Source organism: Pomacea canaliculata, linkage group LG10 (assembly GCF_003073045.1).
Source record: "Pomacea canaliculata isolate SZHN2017 linkage group LG10, ASM307304v1, whole genome shotgun sequence".
Classification (NCBI taxonomy): domain Eukaryota; kingdom Metazoa; phylum Mollusca; class Gastropoda; order Architaenioglossa; family Ampullariidae; genus Pomacea; species Pomacea canaliculata.
Genome location: NC_037599.1, coordinates 13,317,583 through 13,335,414, shown reverse-complemented (window position 1 = coordinate 13,335,414; position 17,832 = coordinate 13,317,583). Strand labels below are relative to the sequence as shown.

The 17,832-nt window shown below is 41.4% G+C and overlaps 1 protein-coding gene across 1 annotated transcript in view; it reads right to left on the bottom strand.

Moving 5' to 3' along the window:
• Nucleotides 1-135: 135 nt before the first annotated feature.
• Nucleotides 136-17,832, bottom strand: part of LOC112573732 (pikachurin-like) — a gene marked incomplete in the record, with an annotated part of 25,454 nt that continues 7,757 nt past the window's right edge. The window contains 11 exon segments of the mRNA XM_025254314.1: nt 136-4,514; nt 5,023-5,126; nt 5,594-5,824; nt 6,168-6,246; nt 6,979-7,044; nt 7,047-7,158; nt 7,373-7,601; nt 7,769-8,006; nt 8,683-8,808; nt 9,197-9,389; nt 10,808-10,952. Coding sequence (XP_025110099.1) covers nt 4,357-4,514; nt 5,023-5,126; nt 5,594-5,824; nt 6,168-6,246; nt 6,979-7,044; nt 7,047-7,158; nt 7,373-7,601; nt 7,769-8,006; nt 8,683-8,808; nt 9,197-9,389; nt 10,808-10,952 — 1,681 coding nt within the window.

Genomic DNA, 17,832 nt, shown 5'->3' with positions numbered 1-17,832 from the left:
GCACCATGTCACAGAAATCAAGGATGGTGTGAATGTGACTGAAGATGACATGACAACAATGCGATGCAACAGGAAAATCTAAGATTATCTTTGCAAAGGATAAAGACATCAAGAATCAATGCAACATCATGACAATATGTGTGACAAAACAGCTCATGTTTAATGAATGAGACAATATTATATACAAATATCCTATATACTCATTGCTGGTTTCTGGTTCAATATGTCAAAGCAAAAACAAAAATAAAAACAAATGCCTGTTAAGTAAAACTGTTGCTTAGGGGTAAAACAAAAAAGAAAGCAATCCATGCCGTAACATCTTCAAACATTTCACAACTCAATTTCTGAACATAAACAACATGTGATGACAACCTATCAACTTGAAGGAAGCAAGATTATGGAGACACCAAGGTGTATTGCACACAAGCTGGATTAGCTGGACAGCAATATGAGAAACCTATAAGCACACAGAAGACTATTATGACTTGTTTCTTCATAGCTCACTCCTTTCTTCTGTTTCAAGCATGCCAGGATTAGAAGCTTCCAGATAATGATTATGATTATGATTTATTACAAATAAAAGCTTGCAGAATTTCATGATCAGACACGTGCAGACTTATGATTGCTAACAGAAGAAGACAGGTTAACCTAGCAATTACTGATTGTGCAATGTTTGTGTCAGCCTAAGGATGAAGAACACTGCTCAAAATGAAGAATCTGATAGACGACTGAAGATGAACAGGTCCAACAGCATTCAGTGGACTGTTCACACATTGCAAGGGTCAAATGATGTTCAAAACAGCTCTCCCTTCTCACCCAGAATATATAAAAACGGCAGATGTCATACATCGCAAGTTAAAAAATGGATACGAGAAATCTCCATGTCTTGCTGAATACCAGATATTACCAACATATCAATAAAATCTTGTTTTAAATTAAAAAGTTAAATGAAACACAGTCATTGTTGTGTAATAATGTATTTTGATTTTGTCCAGACAAATCTGGAGTAAACACTTCACAGAAGAGAAAGATGATTTAAAATCTCCATGTCATTTTAAAATAAAAATACTGAGAAATCATATTATGAGATGCATTTTTATTTAAAAATGCAACAAAATGCTTAACACTTTTCCCCTCAAGATATATGTAATCTTTACAACAACTCTTTTTCTTTCAAAATAGATTTTTTTCTTTTAAACACCTTATCAACTAGTTTTAAATGTGATTACAAACTGAAAAGACATTTATATGGGTTTTAATAAAAGTCTGTTTAAGTACAGGACCAGCATAGTTCTAGAGATGACCTCATGTCACCACAGCGAAATCACAAAAAGCAGTTCTAAAGACAAGCACTTCATCAAGCACTGATCAATTATTAACTAGTGCACAAACTGCATTTTAACATTTCTGGACATGTTGACTACGACCTTACTTTTATTTAAAACTCTGTACATACTTTTTTTGTCAGAATAAAATGCTTAATTGTTCAGGCCACTTATACCAGTAGATTCATTTTTTAAACACACTTGTTTTAACTTAAGATGATAACAAATCTCTGTGACCAGGGAAATTCTACTTGGATAAACAGATTCAAGTAAGCAAATTAGATACGATCAATATCATATGCACATTACAAAATGTGCACCTTTGCTTATTACTTTTTACAACATTACATGGGACTGGAATTGGAAAAAAAGCCAGCCCATAAAATAAAGTTCTGGTGATCACAATCATATACATCTCAGACATACAGAAAACAACTTCACAACACTCAAATGTTTGAAAATGGTATAAACTGTTTACTGACATGTTCAGATATGATATTAGCAGTCAAATGACAAAACAGCTCTGAAAGACAATGACAAATATAATCTCTACATGCAATGTCATGCTCATCTGCAATATCGTTTGCCTGTTAACATGTATTAAGGAATGGAATGTAATAGTCGCATCAATCCAGGGCAGAAAGTCCTGGTTAAAACAAAATAGCAACAACAGTTTAAAGAAAAACCCACAACAGATAACAGGAATAGCAAATTCTGCTCTGTAATCACAACTTTTGTGGACCAACACAAAAGATAAATGAGAAGAGCTCCAGTAGAGGGAGGTAAATGCAAAAAATGGGGATGGGAGGAGGGGGAGCTGTACTCTTTGCAGTACATCATATCTCCCTTGAATGCAGGCAAATAAATTTCTCTCAACAAGCCAAACACAAAAACTGTATTATGACAAAGTTCAACAACAAACAAGGGATCACCAGACAACCCCCTACCCCGACCTGACTTTCACAATTGATGCTTTACATATCACCAACACAAACATCATGTCACAAATAGTTTACAAGCCACGATCAAAGATAAAAATGTAAAGAATCCTCATAGAATTGAAAAAATTTTACAAACTGACTGAAGATACTAAGTACAAGCAAAATGGCCGTACAGGTAGCACTGACAATGTTATGCATAGAGGCCGATCCCATTACCTGTTCATATGTACTTTTGGTGTTGCAGTTTTTTTCTAAGTTATCCATGATAACATGTTTATTTTATTCACAGTTTCTAACAGATTTTTCTAAGCGTTATCAAAGAAAAAAAAAGCAAAACTCATACACCAGATTTTGATCTTGGGATCATCACATTTAGACTTTACAAATGATAGCTTTTGTGTCAAATACAGTGAAGCAAAATGCATACCAACCAATATTATGTTTTGTATGAATAAAATTACACTGACACATTATGAGGCATGGTGTCAATTCCAAGCAAAGAAAATGTGTGCTTTCACAATATCTGTAAGGAAAGCAAGCACAGCATCTTAACTCCCCAAGCCCTTGATTGTTCCTGGTGAGGTACATATGAGGCAGTTTTAATCCTACCAAGCTTCCCAGTCTCCAGAGCTTGCACCTACCTGAATTTGCATCTTTCATGAAGGCTATCTCCAACAACATAAGTGAACAGCAAAGATCTTGCCATTAATCCACAACCTGCATAGATACCAAAAAACTGGCACCAGGTACACTAATAGAGTTGCGATGGATTAATATGATGAATATGAAGAGTATGGAGTGATGAGCTAGTCACTGGTGATTGCCTGGGGAAGAGTGGTCACTTATAGCCACACTCCTCACAGCTGTAAGCCAAAGAAATGATGACTACTACTCTCCTCCTCCTCCTAGTAAATAATCAAAAGTTTTGATTCCTATTTTTGTTGTTGCTACCACTGATTTATTTCAATGTACCACTTTATCACAAGCATATTAAACATATTCTTTTGTATACCTTTTAATGTGCTTTGCATTATTTTGCATATCACTTTCTTTGAAAAATAGAGACATAAAAGTCGAGAAAAATCTTGAATTTGAACAAAAACATACCTGGTCAAGAACATTAACATGAAAGATAATTATCAAACAACAATGGACAATTTTGAGGCATTTTTCAACAAACATATTACCTGCTGAAATAAACAGAAAAATCATATTTATTATATTTATGACGGTAGCCCTAAAATAAAATACACCAGTGATTCTACAATGGTGACCACACATTTAAACTGTTGACTACAAAATGAAAGGTGGTCAATAGAGGGACTATTTTGATCATCTGGTATGGATGGGGTTCTGACTACCATTTTGTGGGTTGTAGCCAGCTGGATACCACAAATTAAAAAGGCAAGATTTTAATGGCTTAACTGAAAAAAAGCTCTACCAGGTCTTATGCCTCTCCCTTCATGCAATTAAAAAAAAGTACAAATATCTGGCTTTGCTTGACTAGCCTAACAGTCATTTGTATAAAGTATTGCTGTTAAATCAATGTTGCTAATAAATGGAGGCATGGAAAATAAGAAGCAAATGACGCAGTTACATGCACGTAAGATTTTAAAGCATTTTCCCTCAAAGCTATATCATCTGATCGTCTCTGCAGCTATCATGAGAAGCTGTCCAGATGTCCAGGAACAATGGCACAGTTGCATAAATTCTGACTGTTCAGTATGATTCCTTCTTTTGGACACTAATGGCTGCCATCCTGAATCTGCTTGTTTGATATGCCTAACAGCTTCAGTGTCACAGGTTACCAACAGCACCATATCACTAGGACATCTAGGAGTAAGCTCACACCATATGTGAATATATATATATGTGTGTGTGCATGTGTATGTATGTTTGTGTGTGCAAGTGCATGCATTTTGAAAATGTGTGTACATGTGCTGTAGACTGCATGTCCGTCAGTTTGATTATGCATGACAGCAGGCATGGGCCCCAGGCCCCTGAAATATGTGGGGAAGAAAGTTTTGCAGGCAAATCCACTCCTTGCAGGTGGCATCACGAACAGTGCAGCCAAAGCTGTCTGCCAAAGCTCACAAATGTTTGCGACACTGTAGCACATTGCGTCCACTCTGTGCATGCTCAATCAACTGAACATTTAAGTCTGTGGCCAATAAAAGATCCCTCACACAGCCCACATAGTTTGTGGTGAACAAGTTGTCGGTCCCTTCAGCCACATTTGGCATACCACCTGTTAGGAGTGAAAAAAAAAGTGTAATTTTGCATTCAGAGTTTTGGATAAGCAGGTACAGTGGTCTAGCCACTCTTCAAGATATGATAAGGAGGAGCAAAAATTTACTTAAACAGTCAAGACTTTGAGACCAAATAAATGTTTGTTCCCTCTGCAACAAGTGCACCGCCCCCTTCCCATGGGTTAATGGACATACTTCCTTGTAGGAAATCTTGGGAAAGATAAAGGCTGAGGGAGTAAAACCTACAGCAAATCATGATGCTATCATGGCATCACTGGGTGAAGGTTTTCATTGATAAAAGCACATGGCATAAGGCCCACATCCTTGTGACCTGGGCAACTCATCAGGTGAAGCATCTTGGCTGTGGCCTAACTCAGAGAGGAGGTAGCACCACCAAGTGTAGAAGTGACATGTCCCCACCAGACCGGTCATGTTGTCTACAAGCATTTATCAGCACATAACTATCCAATTTAAAAAGACAGATGACACAAAGTATTTTTGACTAACCCAAGTATAAGATTCTGTTTGTGTTCAGCATGGTGTAGCTTCCAGGAGAGCTCCCCTCAACAATCTCCCGCGAATCCACCTCCATGTAGGCATCTCGGTTGTCCCTGGCATTGACATACAAGCACACACTATTAAAGTGACTATTACTGCATCCTACTTAATCCTTATCTTGGCAACAGACCGTAAGAAACTATCCTAAAGCCAACATCATAGCTAAGATGATATTAACTGGGCTTAATTTCTGCAACAGTGGTGTTATGGCATACTCTGGTGCACACTCGACACCAGCAATCATTATAACATCTGTTTCCAGATCTCTCATTGCATTCCACTTAACAGAAAGCAAACTTTCTTCCCATGATAAGTAAGAAGTGAATGCTGAACAGTGTCACTTATTTATGTCACCATGTTAATGGCTGTAACATCCTAACTTGACAGGTATCATTTTGTCTTCAATGTTTTGTAATGAAACATGGTACTAAAATGCTCTCACCTAGATTTTTCACTAAAACAATGAAAATCATCAGTATTTTTGACACTTTGATAATTTTGAGGGACAAACTTCCAGTACCTTTGAACACGAATAAAATGCCATTGACCGTCAAAAAGGCGAGAATCGTTGTAGGCAACCAAAGCTTTGCCACTCCCCAGATTATAGTGGAGCTGAAGACTACCATCCACAAAACCCAATGCCACAAAGTCACTGTTGGTGGTCATCACATCCTGTCCGCTCCATAGCAACAGCCCATTACGACCCTTGGGTCTGATGTATAACTGCACATCCATTTTGTTTCCCGTAATTCTGTCAACAGCAACATATTAACTCCTTTAGGCTTCTGTTTACTTCAGTCCACACTGGTCAGTAAGATAATAACCTGTTTCTTTTATAAGCAATAATAAAAGTGGTTATCAAGGGGGCTGAACTAGTGAAGCACCCTGACCCTGGAAATGAAGGAATGATAAGACTTACCCACTCAGCTGCATAGAGCAGCACCTCATTTAATGCTGTGCACATGAAAAACAGATGAGGGACGCAGGTGTTAAACTATTTTGTAGATTCCTATTAAAATTAACAACCTGCAATGTATTAGGGAGAAAAAAAGAGTGTGCACAAAAAGTTACTTTTAAAAACTAAAGCTGTTCACCTCTTAGCAATGTCAGAATGGGTGTAGATTAGAAAGCTTGAACCACTGAACATAGGTTTTGTAGGCATCCTCTCCAGCTCTGCAACACAGCATACTAAGCATTGAGCATACGTATGAGCCTGCAATTTGCTAACAGACAGTTGACAGCAACTAACTTCCACAGCCTTTACATTTACCAGCCACCAAAAATACCAACCACTATGAGGAGGTCAAGAATAAATACTTGGGTGTGTATCACTCTACTAGACTAACCTTTGTCAATGGCATACAGGGATATATTACAAGTAAAGGCAAAAATACATTATTACATAATGCAAAGACTACATGTTTCTAATAATTACTCTGTTGATGTGTTTAACTCTCAGATACAGCCAATTATACAGTATGTATACAGCATGGATCTGAAATTTGTGAATTGGAAAAAGCTGCACAGTACTGTGAAAAGAGTACACCTTTCTTGCTGTTGATATTCATACACCAAATAATCTCTGATATAGTGAACCAAACAGATACCCAATCAAAAATAAATTCAACTATGAACTGCATACAATGCAGGCTGAAGAGGTTACAAATGGAGAACCAAAGACAGCTCAAGAAACCTGTTTTTAACCTTAATGTAAAGGGCAAAGTTAACTAGATCACAAATGTTTGGAGTGCTTAAGTCAATATGGAATTGGGTTTGTTTGGCAGAACCATGGTGTGGGTAAAAGTAAAAGAATTTCTGCATGTTTTAAAACTGAAATAAACATGTAAGCAATAGTGAGCCCTTAAAATGTGTAATTAGACTGTAAACTGCTGGTTGGTTACTTACTGTCTTCACAGTTGGTGTTTGTGAATCCCAGAGGACAGTTACACTTGTACACCTCCTCTTGGCTACGCACTCTCCTCCATTCATGCATGGTTCACCAGCACAAGGGTGCTCACAGGGCTCAATGTTTCTTCCATTCACTTTCTCTTCCAGAATACGAAGAGGTCGACCATTGACTACAATCTTGAGAAAAATTCAAAAATGAACAGGTTTGAAGTCTGGCTATATTACAAGCCAATGATGTATACAATTTCCCCTTCAATAACTGTCCTTTAATCATAACAAGACGTAAGTTTCAGTGTATGTTTTCTGTGAATGCCAAAAGCCCTCTGAATGACATGTCAAAAGTAATTCATCTGGTAGTGCAAGCACATGTATGACCACAGTAACAACTGACCTTTTGAATGCAGCCAGCAAAAGAGGTGGAGAGGTTTGCATGCTTGGATGTGTGATCAAAGTTGTGATGTCCTCCTATGAAAAGGTTCTCTAGCAAAGTCAGCTGTGTGTAGGCACCCTGTGACTGTCCGGTAACTTCAGGTTGTTCATCCACTTTCAGCACCCCCTGTAGGCCAGTGCGTGATGCCCGAATCACGTGCCACTGGTTCAAAGCCAATGGCATAGCACTCCTGAAAGGAAGAAATTAAAGGTCATGTTTGCAAATACGTTTTTGAAAGAAGACTTGTGATATCGCACACAAACACACATGATCAATGTTATACTAGATGAGGTAATGACTAGAAACATTGCTTGGTGAGGCAAAACATTTTTGTGAACAAATACTGTCTGTACAAACCTGATTCTGGCTGGTCCTGTGCCCAGATCAAAACTGAACTCCACAAATCCATTTCTCAAAGCAAGGGCCAAGAAGTCACCTTTTCTGTCTAGAGTGTAACCATTGTACAGGACCATGCCATCCACAGCTTCTGGTTTGATTACAGCCTCCAGCTCTGTGAAAGCCAGCACTGTTCGCCCCAAGCCAGCATATTCCAAGTGTGAATGGCCATTGAAACGTGGAATTCGAACTGGTGTTTCTATGAAACCAAATAAAAATTTAAGCCTGTTAAGTGCCAGCATCGCTCAGTCTTGGTCATGGTCTTTGATTCTGATACCCAGATACACATGAATTTAAAGTATTTTTAAAATCATAAAAATTAAACTCAACATGACATTATTATGCAGCCCTATGCTCCTTGAGGAGCAACAAGAAATAAACTGACATTATTATAATTTAAGTTCAAGGTTCAGAGACAGAAACTGTTTTTTGTTTATTCCATCATGAAATAGAACCTTCTTGTAATATCAAGGGAAATAATATCAAGCTGTAGTTCCGAAAAAAAAAATATTGATGCAGGCTTACAAACAACTGATGATTTTAGTGGAGATTAATAGTCCCACAACATGTAGAAATAAATGTAGAAGATGATGAACAACATTTTTAATGTCAGAAATAGGCTCCAAAATGGTAAAAAAATTGCTAAACATCTTTGTGTGCACACTTGTGTTGCCATTACTTTTTTAAAAGAAGCGCACACCCGGAAAAATTCAAATCTTCAAATTAACATTTTCCTGCTCTCATATAACTCTATTCCTGTGATTCACCAGTACATAATTACACTGGGAAAATTATCTTAATTATTCATGAAATAAAAAGAAATTACATAATACCAGACAAACTATGTAATCTCTTTGCAAACCAAATTTTAATACCTTTTTCACAAATGCTGCCATGGAATCCAAGAGGGCAAAGACAGATGGATGTGTCCGCTGTTTTGGCATGGCAAGTGCCTCCATTCTGACACACCACATTGTCACACAGTCCCTCGCTGCACTCTCCTGCCACACCAAATTATCAAAGCTACATTACACTGACATACAATACAACAGCAGTTCAAATCAGGGCCACTATTCTAAAGATTTTTATTCCCGAGGGATAAGTGGTTTTTTTTCTTTTTTCCTTTTATTGCTTCAGAGTAGGCACATATTTTATCAAATCTGACATGAAAATGCATCCCGTCTTGAATCAGTAACTGTGCCAAAGAAAGGGCTCTGTACTGTGGGAAATATATATATATATTTAGAAAATGCATTTCCCATTACAGTACATCAAATCTGATCATTTGTGCATAACAGTTGCAATTAATAAAGAATGCACCAAAAAAGAATATTTGCATTTGCAAACACTAGAAAGAAATTCCATAAATCTCTTGATGCAATAACTCACCAACATTTACTCCAAACTCTGCATCACCCACCAAACCACCTCTGCGAAAGTCGTAACGATAACCATTGATAATCAGCTCCTGAACACAACCCACAAATCTCTTGCTGGTGTTAACACGGCTTTCAATTGTATCCATATCAGGGTATCCTCCAACGTAAAGGTTCTGTCGCAGGGTGATGCGTGTATAGGCACCCTGTAATATTTTTATAAATTTTGTACTATTTTCACATCAAATTCTTTAAAAATTGTAGCTCATGGTATTTTGTATTTACATGCTAAGTTCTAATCCACTTAGTAATAAATTATTTACCTGATGGTGACTAGGTTCTAATTTTACTTAGTACTGACTTATGTAAATGATGTTGATTGGCTTCTAGTTTCACATTTGCACTGAATGTGTCATAATTAACATTTACAACAAAAATGATAAAAATAAAATGTCAAGTTTACAACTTTCTGCATTGTGCTATTTTGTAAAATCATGTGAAAAGTGATGTCCAAGCAGCAATATTTTGACAATGACATTTTAAAAAGTTGCTTTTGCTAAAAAGGAAAAGTGGTGTGCAAAGATCACAGCCCTCCTTAACAAGGACAGAGAAGCTCAAGCAGCAGAAAACACAGAATATTGCTTCCACTCATCCATGCATCACCGTCAATGGTATTATTGTCTGTGAAAGAACAACAAACACTGGCAAGGGATCCCTGTCACATTCCTAGCTAAGAAAACTCTATGTCTATATTTTTCATGCAACTAGGCTTAGAATGGCAAGGAAAGGCCTCCATAGAGACATTTGTATGCAAAGGATGGGGTACAGAGTAGAGGGGTAGAGGAGTTTTATGCTGAGCCAGCAAGGCAGGCTACATCACAGTAAAGCAGGCAGCCCTGTACACAGGGCTCTCTGTATGCAGCTACATTCAAGAGCAAACACCCATGACAGCCAATGACATGTTTTGTTGCATATCTATGAAAGAAGGAAATGTGGGCTGGACTTGAATGTCGTACAAACCCTGCCTATAATGAGGTACTTGAAGTCTGTAGCAACATCTGGCTTCATTCTGGCACACTCACCAAATTATAAATAAATCACCACAAAGTTTGTGGGTAAGAAGACCTAATGCACTTTTGAGCCTCTGTCTCCCAGTATCTGTAGTTCAATGTATGGCTTTAATAAAGAATGTAGACAAGTAATGCAGTGTAACTTCTTTTTAAATGTTCTTTCCTATAGCCAAATAAAAGTGCGAGGTGAGTTTATTCTAACTGAAGGATGATTTGGCCTGTGCCAGAAATGTCAAGAGATTCTTAACAACTGCAGGATGCAACACCTGGTGCCAGCAATTAATGTACATGATGCTCAGCCTCAGGAGCAACAACTCCTTATCATTAAACTGAGTAGACAGATATAAACAAACTGACTAAATCATAAACTGTTATCCACTGAATTATAGGTCAAAATCATTACAGCAGATCACTTTGCGTTAGAGAAACAAACTGGACAAAAACACTTTTCCTTTAGAACAAATGCAAAACACGCAATACAAATGACAAGTTACAATGTTAGCAAAATAAAAGAAAGGTGGAAGGATACTACATTAATGCCCAAAATCACATACTGGGGCAGTGGCCTCCACAACATTTGCACTGTTAAGCTGTAAGGAACCCTGGTTGTTATTGCGAGCTACCACCAGGCGGTTCCACTGTCCCATCACAACCTCCTCTGGGCTTTGCAAAACCGCAGCACCTGTGCCACAATCAAATCTGCACAAAAGAAAAAAAAAATTTAAAAATAAATAAATTAATAAATATCAGATGGTGCACATTTTATACAGATTAAGAAATTCAAACTCTCATGGCATGAGTACAAAACTATGAGTAATCAGAAGTACTAGCAGCACTGATGCTACTGGAGATCAGTGTAAGCATGGCAAGCATGCAATTTTGATTATGAAGTCAGAGATTTTAATACTGGAAGTTGTTTTAATTGAAATAGTAGGAAATAATTCTAAATAGAAGGCTATGAATATAAAAATAAAAACATGTGAATGACCCTGTCTGCAGTTTCTTATTGTCTGCAAAAAGCACTATAAGAAGTTTTCTCTCCTGGCCAGCTTGCTCGAGGTCCCCCATTTTCTTTTTAAATGGGTACCTACTGGCGGGTAGAATGGGCAGGCTCTGTCTTAGATGCACATTCTACCCACACATGCTGCAACTTAGAGAAGGCTGAAGTGATGTGGAGCTATCACCTTGCATAATGTCTGCCTCTGGCACTCGGCGCCACGTCTCCTCGCCTCTCCCATCGTTTGTTGCTGCTCAGGCCGCAGTCCCTACTCAATCAAGCCTGAGCCACGCTCACGGGAGGTGCTAGTGTGAAGCTCCCAGACAAAAACTATGTGGGGTTGGGGGGAGAATGGATTGGGCACCTCAATTGCCTATGACTCACAACGACTTCAAGCCCCTACACCACTCCACCGGAGGAGGCAAAGGCCGCCGCTTGCTTGGCGCGATCAATAAGGTTAACCATGCTTTAAGAAATTGCCAACTGATATGTTGTCTCCATCTCCGCAAGCCCGTCTCCCTCCTGGATGCGGAAGTATTTTCCCCGAAGAAGAATAGAAGCATGCTAGCTGTTAGCCAACCCAAATGATTGAGAAACAGACATCGTCTTCAACGATTCAGTCCGGATGTCACATAGGTCAATGACCAGTAATATGTCGTCTCCTGACCCACGTAAGCATGCAAAGATGCCGATCTTTCATTTAATGAATGTACTTATGTATACATCTTTCTTCTGTCGCCAGCATGTCCTTACCCTAACCAAAACCCCTCATAATCCAAAGCTAACCCATTCACTAACCATATGAACCGGATTCAGGAACTACCCAACTCAAGATTACACAATCTCCTGCCCATATACAGGTAGAAGGGTGCCGTTGTTTTTTTAACAGTGTATTACTATTGGCTTTAGCTATCCACTGAAATACAAACGGCTACAAACCACAGAAAGCGATAGGCACACCAGTCTTAAGACTCCTGCAGCCAATCTCTTTGTGAATTGGGTGGGAGACGAGATCGACAAGGAAGGGAAAAGCCCGAGGGTCGATGGGGACACTTGATGGTGGCTTCTCTATTAGCGCCACATCCTCCATAATTTTCTGCCTGGCGTGCTGGAGAAATAGCAGGGCCAGGAGAGGCTGCACATGGCTGCACCCCATTCTCAAGATGCAATCACTGCAACTGTCGTGCGCACTCACGCGTGCTCACCACGTGCTGTGCTCGGCACTAGTTTATACAGTACCAACATCTCCACCCAACTTAGTGTTCCTCTGTGTGTGTGCTTTCTATTATACCACCGCATAGAGGCCAATGAAAAGAAGCATTCTTTAACTTTATATTCTCACAATAATCCCGAAAACAATAATCATAACCTTATTTTCACCCCCACCCCCAAAAAGGAACCAATCCACCAGCTTTGGTCTCTTTCACATGACTTTTAATACGGCCCTCCCTCTCATACCAATGTCAGGGTTTGCTGGTGCAGAGCAACACTGTTTGGCACTCTTTGTCTGCGAGTGTACATGCCAATACTCTTTTAGTTACCCTCTGTATCTGTCAGTCTGAATGTCAGCACTCTTTGATCATCTCTCTGTGTGTCTATGTGTATGCCAATACTCTTTGGCTCTCCATGTCTGTCAGTGTGCACTCTTTGCAACGTATTCACTCCCTTCTGTTCTGTTGTTGGACACTTATTAAAGGCTAACCATTCATTAATGTTCCTCGAGCGCTCGCAGCTGTCAGTCCTGCACGCTGGACAGTCACCATGCACGCGCTGATTAAGCCAACTGTAGCTCAGCCTCAGTTTCACAGGCAACATCCCTGCCTGTGCCCCCGAGCGTGTGGGCGAACATACGTCATTGTTCAACCCACTCACTGCTCTATGGCCATCTCCAGTTCTTTTATACCTGACATCAATCACACTGGGACTGTGAGTTAGAGAGGTGCCGAAAATAGGCGTGCACGGCTGACCCATGCCCCTTGCTGCAGCCCTGCACGGCTACCGATTACAGTCGCCCTCGGTCTTCTTTGATGAGCGCATCTTTCTCGCGCCCGAGGCAGGGAGGGCCCTTTAATGTTGCCGTTTTCATGCTGACTCACCGGCCAGCCAATACAGGGGGGAAGTGTCAATACAGTCCCAGACAGCATTGAGCAAGACGGCAAAAATGTCACAGCGTCATCCCGTGTGTGGGAGAGACAGGTGTGTGTGTGTGAGAGTCAGGTCTGTGTGTGCGTGCGCGAATAAGATGTGTAAAAAAATATGTGTGTGTGTGCGCGCACGAGAGAGGAATGTGAGGAATACAACGATAGAAAAAGCGACAGAGGTCTTCCAACACACACTGTACTCATACTGGGGACTTGCTCCGCGGCGCTGTGACGTTTATGTGCGTAAGTGACGGACTCTATTTTAGAAATGCCACTATGTCAGAGAAAGGAAAAAAAAAAAACACCCTATCTCCTATTATCGCAAAATTGATATTCTTTGCAAAAAGCTCAATTATTTCTACACATGATAAGCTGCGTGCCCTTTTTCTGCCTTCCCCACACACACAAATGTTTTGGCATTTGGGAGCACTGTAGAGTCTCAAACGCGATGTTTTCTGTCTGTAGACAAGCTCGCTGGGTTGCGATCGCCGAACACAAGAGTTTTGGATTGTTTTGCTCCATCGGGACCTAGGGACAGCGAACAAACGCCACTGGTTAATGCGCTGAGTGTGATGCAGGTTTCCACGCCATTACGCCACTTCGCTCGCAGTCGCTGCGCCCTCCCCAAGATTGACACGTCACTCGAGTGAGACCGATCTGTCGGGCATGCGCACAACGTGGTCTGCGCACGCATCTCGCCACTTCCGCCTCGGCCACCTGACTGCCGCTTTTCTTTTCTTTTTTTTTTTTTGTCGCATCCAACTCTTCCTCAAGCGCCCTTTGCTTTTGCGACATTTCAGCCATTACTGACCCTCCCTTCGTGTGCCCCAGATGCCAGGGTTGGCTTTCCTTGTCGTCCGACATGACTAGTCCCTGTGCGCCAGGGTGTTTCTCCAATTTCTCATCTGTCACAGCATGGCTCGCGCCGGCAAATCGGCAAAGACCAATGACGTCATCAGGGGCCTGCGCAACGAAAGCTTTGTCACTGTGCATTATCTACCCCACTTCCCCCACTTCATGTACCCCTAATTCCCGACGCACGCGCGCGCGCACACACACATATCACGTACTGGCTGTTATGGCCTGCTGAGCATGAAATTTGTGCTTGAAGCTGTCTGCCGCGGACTTATCAACCTGGTAACTAGGCACCACGTTTTACGAGCATGGGCGCTCTGGCGCGATAATACATCATAAAACTGTTCGATGGCAGCAAGCTAATCAAACGCTGCTCGAGAAGGCAAGAACAACATTAAGTAGGCCTGAAGCACTGCCATCTTGCAAACGCAGCTGGTAAACGACATCACCTCATGGATAGATGGTAAACTACATCGCCTCACGGGTAAGCTTCGCCACCTCTCGGTAATATAGGCAGCTGATAATCTACATCAGCTCAGGGACAGCTGACGGTTAGCGCCACACTCTGCATGCGGAGAATGACCTATCAACATTTAACTTGCCCGTAAACTGGCCGAAATGTAAGAGTCCTTCCTCACTTTTGGATATACCTACCTGGTCAAGTTCTTAAGCAGTTAGACATGTTAGCAACCGCTCGCCATTAAAGCAAGGGCCGCTCTTCCTGACTTGATCACCATGATTAATGGTCTTTGATATTATTTGATAAAAATAGCCTTTTTATCGTTCACATGACAGTGCTTGCCTGTCGCTTGTAAACCTCTGCAGCCGAGGCGCTTTTTTTTCCAGATGCCGTTGCAGCTAGTTTCCCTAGCTGCTAGCACCCTCCCCATCTCACCCACACAGAGAGCGCGTGTAGATCACGGTGAGCATAGGTCAAAGGTCCCTTCGCTCATTTAGTCACGTGCCAACAAATGTGAAAAACCGAGTCGGTCACCCTTTTCGTCTCATTATCAGCCTGGTCACAGATCCCCGTCTGGCCCTCTGGCCGTATCTGCGAACAGACTTTTGTTCTGCCTGTTTCGACCAGTCTGACTACCCAGCGACTGCTAGCGAAGAGGCAAAAGAAGCATCAGAGGCTTGGAAAGTCTTGGGAAAGGGGGGTGGGAGATGGGACTGAAGTTACCGCTAGTCCAGTTGTCAGGGACACCGGCTATCCCAACGTTTCCGACCACAGCTGTAAGCAGCCTTCGAGACGAGAAGCACCAGAATGCTGCAGGAAAAGTCAATTACTTTTTCGTCCCCGTCTTCTCTCGCTCCCCGCCGACTGCAATCAGGTGGTCAATACAGCATGGATCGGCTATTTGTAACCGTTTCAATTTCAGGTGCGTAGGGAGAGAGAGGACTTGTTGGATTTTCAAGAAAGAGCCATTTCCGCTGCAGCCCCATGCACCTAATGAGGGAAGTAAAAGCGTGATTCCGCATTCAGTGCTGAAAGAGCCGCATGACGTGGCGCTTAGCCAGCAATCCGGTCCTCCCCACTCCCTCCCTTCGCGTGCGAGAAACACACACACCAACACACATTCATACGAATGTATGACTGAACAGAATATTGAATGGTTTAACAAATGATTGTTCAGCTAAAGTGCATTTTCTTTTAAAATTTAAAACACAAGGATCACCATTTTAAGCTTAAAAGGCGAACAGTTTCTCTGTCCCCGATGTGCCACTGTAAAAGATAGCCATCACTCTTGTCCCCCGGGCACATAGTGCGGCGGCGTCTGTCACACGCGCCTTGCATGCAAATGCTCCGCGTCGTCACCACATGGTGCTCAAACTTTGAGAAATTACTGCTACCCTGGCGAGTCTCCTCCCTCCCGCACACCTTCAACACACCATCTTACTCTTCATCCTCTCTCCCTCCTTCAACTTCCCCATTGCTCCCCCTACCTCGCAGCATGTCCATTCGTTTCTTTCCTTTTCATTTGGCGCTATCTACCCAAGCACCAGGGATTCGCCATAGAGATCTCTCGACGCACAGGCAATTACCACCGCATCGATCTCGTCGCGCCCCCCTGTAATTGCGACCGACCGTATACCAAGCAGCCATAACGTTAGTGACACTAATGGAAACTTTCACCCCCCATACCTACCCCACACAACTAAACAATTTTTTTATTTGGTTGTGGGGAGGGATGCCGCTCAGAAAACCCGAGGCGACTTGGGGAGAATAATGTCGTCCCCCTCTCGCAACACTGGTCCAATAGATCTTGCTAGCAAGAGCAGCGTGGTCAAGATGGCGCCGAAACTGAGTGAGTGCACAATCAAATAAACTTTCGTGCAGAGACATGCCGACGCTACATAAATATTTTCCCCGCGATGTCTGCAGCTCGCGCTTTCCTCTCCCTCCTCACACTAGGCCTGTGTCACGATCTCAACTTTCTTTCGAGATGACTTTTCCAAACTTGTACTGTAACCACTCAGGCCGTAACAGATCATTTCCGCCACGTGCCAATTGCCATTTAATTGTGATAATAATAAACAATTTATCCAGCGCCATATACCGGCCTTACGGGCAAGCTCATGGCACTTTAAAAACAATGACACACACGATAAATAACTTAATGGAACGACAGGATTGTTGTTCTAAATAAGACATTCTGTTTTTAGACCAACATGCTGATGGGCTACACTTTACAGGTCGTCCAGTCATTTGTCAAAAACAAAATAGATGAATGAAGGAGATAGCTGGTATCCACATGATTACATTTCACCAGAGAGAAGTTCTATTAAAATGTTAAAACATAATGTTTGGCGATGATAAGAGTTTTATCGCAGTCAGAACTTGTACAAACGAAGAAAACTGTCATCATAGTGTTAGTAAAGGAAGACTGGCAGAAAAAAGTCGAAACCAGTAGATGAGAACAAAAAAAAAAAAAAAGAAAAAAGAAGAAGAAGAAGAAAAGGCCACAGGCTGCACGATGCCGAGGACACCATTAATACTATAGGTCAAAACAATGACACTAAAATCACAAGAAATTAAAGCAGAAAAACAAAACTGCAGAGACGTGGTCCCCTAAAGACTGTTAGACACAGGAACATCTGTGTCACTGTTATTAAACTAGGAAGCCCTAATGGGCGCAAAGTATCACATCATAACCTATGCTTCAATTTACAATTATCGACTGCATAAACATTTGCTTCACTACATATCATGCTTATCAGTCTTCTTAATCTGGAATCATCTACTAAGTTTGCTTCTTTGCATTGCTTCGTGTTCACAATAAGGTCGCTCTCGAAACGCGAAACGAATGAGATTCTGTATAAAGCGAGTTAGAAAACGCAAACCGCGAAGGCCAGGCCACGTGGCCCTAGCCTCATTAACTCGCGCTGTCTTTAGTAGCAACCAACCTTGGCGCAGCTCGCCCAAAGAAAAAATTTCAAAAAAACCCCCGGTCCCCCCAAAAAAAACCTCGCTTTTCCCTGCTTTTTGTCTCCACTTCCCTTCTCCACCACCCTCACGCTACGCACATGTCCAGCATCATCCACACACACAGTTGCTCGATTTCCCAGAGACCATTAACTTATG